Below are 9,506 nucleotides of genomic sequence, written 5' to 3'. Positions count from 1 at the left end.
GAAATCACTCCACTCCTTCACCTTGAATGCCTTCGCTCTGTTTTCACGCTCTCTGCTAATTTGAATGCTTGGTGAGTTCAAAAAGAGGGAAATTAGCTGATTTTTAATGACATTTCTCTTACCAACTGCATTAAATGCTTGTCGGTTAAGTGAAAAATTAACACATCTGCTAGTAAAGAAGAAAATAATCTTCTCACATCGACCGAGGGTAATCTACATGATTTTCAACTTATTGCAATACCCCCAAAGGGTTACTTCTTAGTTGGATGAAGAATCTCCTGCTGGTGGAGGATTACTCTGTTCTACCGGTATAGAGCTAGTTTCATCAACATTCCGATCTCTCTTCCTAATCCATTGTTTTAAAAATTCTTGCTTTACCTCATCTACCTTTTCTTTGCCTTTCAAACTGGATCCTTTATTGTTCATCGGTGAAGTCTCGCTTCTACAAAATTTGGCAATATGACCAATTTTGTTACAAGCATAACAAGCCACATTATTCCTCTGAATAGCCTTTCCATATCCTACGCCGGTTTGTGTTCTGCATTGATTAGATAGGTGTCCATATCTTTCACAAACATAGCATTTCACAATCAATCTGTAATTTTTTGAATTATGACCAACTTTGTTGCATTTGGAATATTGATCGATGGGTGCATTAATATTCTGATTGTTTCTAAATCCACATTGATTTGCTCTATGACCATATTTCTTGCAATTGAAATATTTTCCATTAAAATTATAAGCATTAGGTTGTCTTACCAGTTTGTTTTGATCTAGATTGTTTGCAGTACTGGAACTTTCTCCAACTTCAAATCCAAATCCATTTGTATCTCCATTAGGTTTCTGACTTTTCAGCATGTCATCAAGCTCCTCTGAACTTTTCTTGAATTTCTCTTTGTGTTGATTTGTAGTAGCCAACTCATTTTCCAGAATTTCCTTTTGTCTCACAAGCTCGATTTTATCAGTGTGAATCAGATCTGTATTCAACATATCATTTTCATGACTAAGTCATATATTTTGATTTCTAGCATCATTGAGTCTCCTAGTCAAATCTTCTTCATTCTTCTTCCTATCTTCAATGTCTTTACAAAACCTCATAGTCATATCTTGAATTTCATTCTTCATATTACTGTTTTCCTATCTCAACTTGTTTGCAAGTTCATTGAGAGATTCTTTTTCATCATCACCTTTCGACATCTTCTCATGAAGTTCTTTTCTTTTATTTTGTGCTATAACAAGGTTCTCCTGAAGTCCTTTAATGAATTCTTGTGCAATCCTCAGATCATCTTCAAGTTTCATATTCTTCAATTTCTCTGCATCATAATCTACAAGAGCTCCTTCCAATTGTTTTCTTAAGTTCTCCATCTGTATTGGTGTCAAAATCTTCCTCAAGCTGTTAGGCTTTTGAAAATAGAGGACCAGGCTCTGATACCAATTGTTAGAATCAATGACATTCCTAAAGACACTAAGAGGGGGGGGGGGGGCGTGAATCAGTGTCTAACTGGTTAGCAAAATATTTAAACTTATTAATAACTTTGTATCCCAAAATAGTGTATCGGCAAATAAGAATTAATGCAGCAAATAAGAATAACAAAGACAACATAGAGAACACACCATAACATAAGATATTTAACAAGGAAACCTGGTATGGGAAAAACCTAGATGGGATTTGTGACCCACAATATTCACTCACTGGCCAATGAATAAATATTACTTACAATGAGGGGCCTGGACATGTAGGAAGACTATCAGCCTAGAGCTTACCGCTCAATCACAAAACAAAAGTCTCACTGACTTACAAAATGGATTATCAAAATCCAATACAATGTACTGCTTTAGATCAACATCAACTATGTCAGGTTCAGTATCGGTTTAAGCTCAATCTATTACCAAAAACCTTCGCTATCAACTATATCAAAATATCATCTAACCTTTTTATCATCTCCTCTCTCTCTTACAAAATGACCTATAAGATCTTATGCATATATATGAGTCTTTTACAATATGCCATGTCGGATTTTCCAAAAGATAATTACAATATAAAACAATAAACAAAGTTTATTCCATGTCGGCTAGAGTGTCGGTATGCATTATTGCCGCTGTTGGTGAAGTACCTGCCGATGTATGCAGAAGCCTATTGCCGGTGCCGGTAACTACCGATGGGTTGATAGATGTTTTCTAGTTGGTTGCCAGTTGGTTGCCATCAATGACAACATCAACTATTCTCATAAGAGTGTAGAATGCCAACATTAGAATTAAGATGTCACTTTGAGTACCTCCTTTAAATTTTTTTGAAAAAGCAGAAGACGCAAATGCTACATGATCTTGACCTAGTGTTTTAATTTCTATAAAATTTGGTTTTGTGTTCCTTTGTTTGCTTTAATTAAATATATAATTGTTTCCTTTAGATCCTATTTCCTACACACACAAGAGGGAAAAAAATGTTTTGTTGATAAGGGTTTTCCTAGGTCAAACCCTAGGCCGAAATTAACACTTGAATGAATTAGATAAATTGGAATGAAAAACCTTTGAAGTAAAATACTGAATTCTATACTTCAAGCTTCTTGTAGTTGACAATGATGATGATGCAATTCTCTTTGAATGTGACCCACAAGTGTTGATTCAATAACTTGACATGATAAGACATAAATAAGATCAATCATAAAACATGCTTGCATGAAGATTGATGTAATTTGCTACTCCTTAATGCTCACATCTGAAGGATTTCCCCAATAATGCTTTGTCTAGGAGTTGATTGGAATGTGTAGGTATGAAAAGGAAATATGAAATATGCTCTTGTATAGGGTTCTTAAGGTATTTTGTAAATTAGGCCAACTTCCAATGGTCATATTGAAATATCAAGACTGGGGATCAACTAGTGGGCATCGAGCATCGAAATATTTAAAATGTGTCCTTTTTGGAGGGGCAAGTGTACTAGGTTCCCTTGACCACTAGGACAAGGTCGAGTGGTCAAGGCTACCTAACATCCTTGACCTCCCAAAAAGTGGTGAATCAAGGGTGGCTCTGGTGCACTTAGGCTCAAGACAGAGACCTAGATCACCATATGATCATATGATGATATTTTTGCAATACAAATGCTAAAAAATTGCTTAGATAAGAGCTAGGAGAAAACACACTAAGGCAAGGGCACACAAAGGAGTGTAAAATTTTAAGGGGTAACAATTTACAACACTACAAATCTAACTTAATTTATGCTTCTTATTGGATTAAGCTAGGTTAATTAATTGAATATTTAAATACTCTTGATTATTAATCTAAATTTATGGTTATGTTTAGGCATCTTATTGAAAGAGGCCAAACTAATTAACAAAATATTTACTTTTTATGAATTATTAATCTCGGTTAATTTATGCTTATGTTTGTGCATCTTATTAGATTAGGTTAAACTAATTAACTCAATATTTAGTTACTATTGATTATTTATCTAACTTAATTTATGCTTTTGTTTTTGCATATTATTGAATTATGCTAAACTAATTGACTCAATATTTAATTACTATGAATTATTAATCTAATATATTTTATGCTTATGTTTATTGGAGTAGGCTAAACTAATTAACTGAATACTCTATTATTGTCAATTATAAATTTAATTTACTTTTTGCTTATGTTTATGCATCTTATTGAATTAGGTAGAACTAATTAACTAAATATTTAATTATTGTCAATTATTAATCCGACTTAAATTATGCATCTTATTGGATTAGGCTAAACCAATTAATATTTAGTTACTATTGATGGTTAATCTAGCTTAATTTAAGATTTTGTTTATACATCTTATTAGATTAGGCTAAATTTATTAATTGAATATTTAAAAATTAGTAGTCTAATGAATTCATGCTTTTGTTTGTGCATCGTATTGGATTCACTTAGCTTTAGTTTACATAATTTTTTTTTTTTTTTCCTTTTAATAAAAAATGAATTGAGATTTAAGCCAAACAAATCGACCTCTAAGATGGTACATAATGGACCCTTATTCACATCACTCTCAAATCGAAAATTAAATGCACGATCTAATTTAATTATTATTAATCTACCTTAATTCATGCTTTTGTTTATGCATTCTATTGGATTCGCTCAGGTTTAGTTTACATAAATGCTTTTTTTACCATTTAATCAAAAAAGAATCAAGATTTTAAATCAACTTGAAGCATTGCTTTTTACAAGGTGAGCCCCATCTCAACCATAAGTAATACAAAATGGACCCTCATTCACATCATTGATAAATCGAAAATCGAATCCACGATTACAACTACCTAAATGACAACCAAAACTTGAACAACCTGACCCGGATCATTTATTCCCCAAACCAGAGACCTATCATTCCCCAAGTCCACACCACACACTCGAGAGATTTGAGATATGCTAGATAATGGGCATCACGTTCTCCCTCTAGAGCTTTCCCATCTGTCCTTTGGTTATGTCTGGCCTAGGGTTTCTATCCAATCGATCATGTGGGCTAATCACATAATACAATAAACAATATTGGCCATTCTAGACAAGGTTAGAACCCACGTGGGCTTCATCCTAACGAAGAAATCGTCCCCACAGGTTCCAGGGCCACACCTTTCTTATCTAAACCCTAATTATTCTCCACAGACGAAACAAATGAAAGGAATCAACAGTGGTGAACAGGGAAGGGCGGATGAGAATTGAGAATGATAAGCAATGATTATGGGTATTGTCTTATCTTTTGTCTCCCATGGAGTCGGCAGGATAACATGCCCACTTGGGCGGATGGCCAGGAAAATAAGTAATCTTCTTGAAGCTCATAACGTGGCAGTGCCCATAAGGTGCCTCCCATATATCACCGTCCTTTGGGTAGATAATAAGTTAAATCAAATATATTCTCTCTCACGTAAATTAAATTGAACATTTAGTTAGCACGGCCAATGGATTCCAATTTGGATCTCCCCCATGTGCAAACACTGCATAAAACATGTTCCTTTAACATTTCTGCTCTTTCCTTTTATAGTTCTGCACCTTGCCGATTTCTCTTCCATGGTTTTCATCGTCATGATTGCTTGTCGTCTAATCAATGCTCGATAGTCCCCACTTCACCCCTCTCACTTCCCTCCAAAACTTGAAGGGTAGAAATCCGTGACTCTATTTTTGTTTGGAGTTGCAGAGATTTTTAGTTTTCCAGTTGTGTGTTATAAAAATAGAGTTTAAAACAGAATAAAATGGATGTGGGTGATGAGGAATGCGATACAGAGCTGGGTCTAGGAATGAGAATTCGCCCTTCAACTCCATGTGGGAAGAATTCAGCAGGTAACATGGGAATTATGTTATGATTGTCGATTTTTATAAACTGCAGTGCGTTGGATAAACTTTTTAATCTGAAGATGTTAGAATTATCTTGATTTTGATTATAGTTTTGATTTATGATATTCTAAGATGTGGGGTGTGATTTCAGATGAAGAATTGGCCATGGCAAGGCAAAATATCATTGATGTGAGTAAATTAGGTCTTGCTTCCTGCTATTCTAAGCAACATGGTGATACCCAATTTGATAATATGGTGTCATTCCATAAGAACACTATATCGTCTTTTCCTGTGGATTCCAACTTCGCAAACCAGGAAAGCTGCCATGGAGTAGGCATAAAACGAGAGCGAGAGAGTGTTACAGAGGATTTTGAGGGTGATAAGGGTTATTGTAGGGTTAGTGATGAAGATGAGGAGGGCGGTGGCACAAGGAAGAAGCTCAGGCTGTCAAAACAACAATCTGCTATTTTAGAAGAAACATTCAAAGAACACAGCACTCTTAATCCAGTAAGTGTGAATTATGCTTGAGATTTTTCAGTATTTGATGAATCTTTATGTTTGATGTGTCCTCACATAGCACCTGGATTCAAGCGACCTAATTGCTCTAGGGAAGAACTTGAATAGTTATTAGAGCTAAATTTTAGTGGTCGACCATGCCTGTCAAGAAAAAGTTTTTTGCAAGGGTTATCTATTTAAAGTTGCTTTACATAGTTTATTTTAGAAAGTTGTAGGTTATCTATTTTACACATTTTATTTTAAATTATAGTCTTAATAGAATTTTCGACACTTAATGTAAAATATAGTAAAAAGTTTTAAAATAATTATCAAATTTAAGTTGTGATTAGTATGGGTTTTATTTTCAAGTTACAAAATCAAGGGATTGAGTTATTGTGATTAAGTTATGAAAAATGTTTGAAACTTTATTCTAAGGTGTAATGTTTGAATAGTTGAGCATGGAGCAACACTTTAAGGATGCATACTAGATTCAAGTTTTATATAATTGTGCATGAAGTTAGTTAGTTGATATAAATAGTTGATTCCTTGTTGTGTTAGCTAAGCAAAAAATATTTTGTTGTGATTCATTCATGAGGCCACTAGTCTATAAGGAAACAAATCAATTATTGATATAAGTATACACGTATAAAACACGACTTTTGGTTGATTTTGTTATGATTGAAGTTGGAAATACAACATATCATACATGTAAGCTCTTCCATGTGAAGTTTTATTTTAGATACAATCTTTGGAAGAACTTAACAAGTTATATGGAAATTTTCTATAGGGTACCACTTGTAAGGCTTGTTATTTGAATACGTAGTTTGTGAACAATTATAAATGAAAATTTACTTTAGTACACCACTAATTTTAAGTATCTTGGTTGTAAACTTTTTTTAATGATTTTTTAAATAGTTGGATGTAAGGCTTTAGTCTAGGTATTTTTTAACATTTGTACATGAAGATTTACTCTAAGGTGATACTAGTTATTTTAAAATATTTATTATGAATTCTTATTTTGGAACACGACCTTAATTATTAGGTTCTACTCTAGCATTTCAAAATAGTTTTGTATGATACTTTATACTAAGTTGTAGAAATATTTGTAATTGTTATGATTAACAATGGGTACATTTACTCCAAGATGTCCTCTCAACTGATCTTGATTGTACGAATGTCTCTAAGGTGCCACTCTAGTTGTGATGTTCTACACTAAAGTGTCATTGTAATTATGAAGTTTTACTTTATAGTGTGACTAAATTTTTAATAATTGTACATGAGACTTTACTCTAATGTGTGACTATTTTTTAATATTTTAATGTAGCATCTTGATTGTGAGGCTTATCACTTAAAATGTAATCATTTTTTTTAATAATTGTAGATGAAACTTTACTCTAGAGTACCATCCTAATGGAAAGGATTTACTCAAAGGTACCATCCTAGTTAACAACTTAATTTTATTTATTTTTTATTTTTGTCATTAATTTTATATTCAAAATGTACAATTATTTTAATCTTCTTATTTCACTTTAATAATCTTTGTATTTTTTGTTTAAATTTGACAATTGCACTTGTTTGTCAAGTATTTTTTGTAACAGTTATCTATTTAAAGTTGCTCCTCAAATATTAAGACATTCTTATTTTAAAAACGTCTATTATAGATTAAATATACATCTATATTATTTTTGATGACCTATTCAAAATCTTCTCTTTCATCTAATACAATCGTTCACACTTCTCATTTTATTTCATCAAATATAATCATACAACCATCAAATTTAAGTCTCGATTGTGAGATAGAATGACTTCCATTCAAAGTAAAGTTTCTGGTTACATGCTGTGAAAGTAGAGTTCTCTTATGTTCTTGTGAATACCTAATAGTCTTTCTAATCTGCAGAAGCAAAAGCAAACCTTGGCCAAGCAGCTAAATCTTTGTCCTCGACAAGTTGAAGTTTGGTTCCAAAATAGGAGGGCAAGGTAAGAATCCTCCCATCCATGTCCTTACTTTGAATGCCAACAGTAGATCTGGTATCATAAAACATGATGATCAAATTGATAAGAACTGGATTTATTTCACCAACTTTGCAGGACCAAGCTTAAGCAAAACGAAGTGGACTGCCAATTCTTAAAGAGGTGTTATGAGTCGTTAACAGAGGAGAACAGAAGACTGCAGAAAGAGTTAATAGAACTAAAATCTCTAAAACGTGCTGCAGTGGCGTCTCCATTGTACCTAAAACTGCAATTGCCTTCAACAACTATAAAAGTGTGCCCCTCCTGTCAAAGAGTTATAACCTCTGATAAGAATACACCTTTTACTAATTTGCAAGAGCCCCACTTCTATCCTTGCTATTCTCATTCTTCGGTGGCTTATTGATTATATCGTTTTATCTACATCAACCATGTTTGATTTGTATGATTGGACTCTTTTGAGACCACCCCCAAAAGCTATTGAGTAGCTTTTGCTCGCAGTTAGGGTTTTCATGAGATTTCTGAACGTCGTGAACTCTTTAGGAAATGCAGTTAAACGTAGATTTTTCTCTTCTCTGAGGTTGTCTTTTGTATGAAAACATATATAAAAGTTGCTGAATATGGAAGAAAACGCTTCAGATTTGTTGTGGCTTACACAATTGCTGTGGAGAGAATATCCAATATGCAATTACAAATGTATAGAATGGAAGTACTTCTTTGCTAATGTAATCGTTCAGCAACGTTTCTTTGTTTTGAAATTCTAGTAAGTTTTGGAAAACTAATTTGCTGTACCATGTTTTTGTTTTGTTAGTTGCTTTATCATTTCTATTTCTTAAATTTTTCAGTTTTAGAGAAAAAATGCTGGAATGAAACTATAAATTTTCAGCTAGTAAAAAAATTGAAAGTAATAATAGGGTTTGTGATTTCTGATTTTAAATTATGTTTTATGTTTTTTTTTTTTTGGTGTATATGTATTTCTGAAGTTTACATGTCTTGGGTAGTAAAGTTTGTTTTATTTCATTTGATTTTTCTTCAAAGTATTGTTTCTTTTTGTTATAGTAAGATATAATGCATTTATGCACATTTAGAAGATGATTAAAAATTCATGTTAAGGTTCATATTTTTTTCACTACAAGTTATAGGACTTAGCATTATAGGTTGAAAGAAGTATTGAATTATGTGAGATTTGAGTTGGCACTTGAAATTCAAGTACACTGTGTTAAAATTTGAAGACACTTTTTAAGGGTTTGTTTTTGCTTGTTCTTAGATTTATTATTTTCATTTTGCAAGAGAGCTCTTAAGAAAAGACATTGACACCTTGATGCTACATTCATAACTTGGATGGCTAGATGCCATAGAGAAACATTATGGATCTATATGATCAATCAATTTATATTAGTGGCCTTGTTTTATTTGCCTCTTCAGTAAACCTTGTGGATGGAGTAACTACAAATCTAAGACCACTTGATGTTCCTTACATATGAAAATTTTATTCACATTCTTTTTCATAACCATTCTTCATAGAAGCAAAACTTGATGAGTTTTATAGGTAGGGGGATTGATTTATGTTGTCATCCAAGTTATTTTCCATAAGTTTATTTGATTTATCACATAGATCAATATCCCTACACATTATAGTGTATCTAACAAGTGGCATATATTATTTAAACTAGTCCCTCAACATGGAAGCCATTTTTTTTGGTTTCATAAAGCTTATAACTTTATGATCTCTGTTGTCACAAAATTTTGCACCCTTA

At 32.7% G+C, this 9,506-nt stretch overlaps 1 protein-coding gene across 1 annotated transcript; it reads left to right on the top strand.

Moving 5' to 3' along the window:
* Positions 1-4,703: 4,703 nt before the first annotated feature.
* Positions 4,704-8,507, top strand: LOC131079360 (homeobox-leucine zipper protein HOX11). Its single transcript, XM_058017273.2, has 4 exons — positions 4,704-5,292; positions 5,438-5,793; positions 7,679-7,758; positions 7,870-8,507. The coding sequence occupies exons 1-4, from the start codon at positions 5,205-5,207 to the stop codon at positions 8,153-8,155; spliced, it is 810 nt and encodes a 269-aa protein (XP_057873256.2). The 5' UTR covers positions 4,704-5,204; the 3' UTR covers positions 8,156-8,507.
* The last annotated feature ends 999 nt before the right edge of the window (positions 8,508-9,506 follow it).

Source organism: Cryptomeria japonica, chromosome 5 (assembly GCF_030272615.1).
Source record: "Cryptomeria japonica chromosome 5, Sugi_1.0, whole genome shotgun sequence".
In the NCBI taxonomy this organism is placed as follows: Eukaryota; Viridiplantae; Streptophyta; class Pinopsida; order Cupressales; family Cupressaceae; genus Cryptomeria; species Cryptomeria japonica.
This window is presented reverse-complemented; position numbering and strand designations above follow the sequence as displayed.

Bases quoted from the DNA above. Each gene is read 5' to 3' on its own strand.
- LOC131079360 (XM_058017273.2), top strand. From the start codon at position 5,205: ATGGATGTGGGTGATGAGGAATGCGATACAGAGCTGGGTCTAGGAATG. The intron at 5,794-7,678 runs GTAAGTGTGAAT...TCTAATCTGCAG, and splicing joins AACACAGCACTCTTAATCCA to AAGCAAAAGCAAACCTTGGC. The intron at 7,759-7,869 runs GTAAGAATCCTC...CCAACTTTGCAG, and splicing joins TTCCAAAATAGGAGGGCAAG to GACCAAGCTTAAGCAAAACG.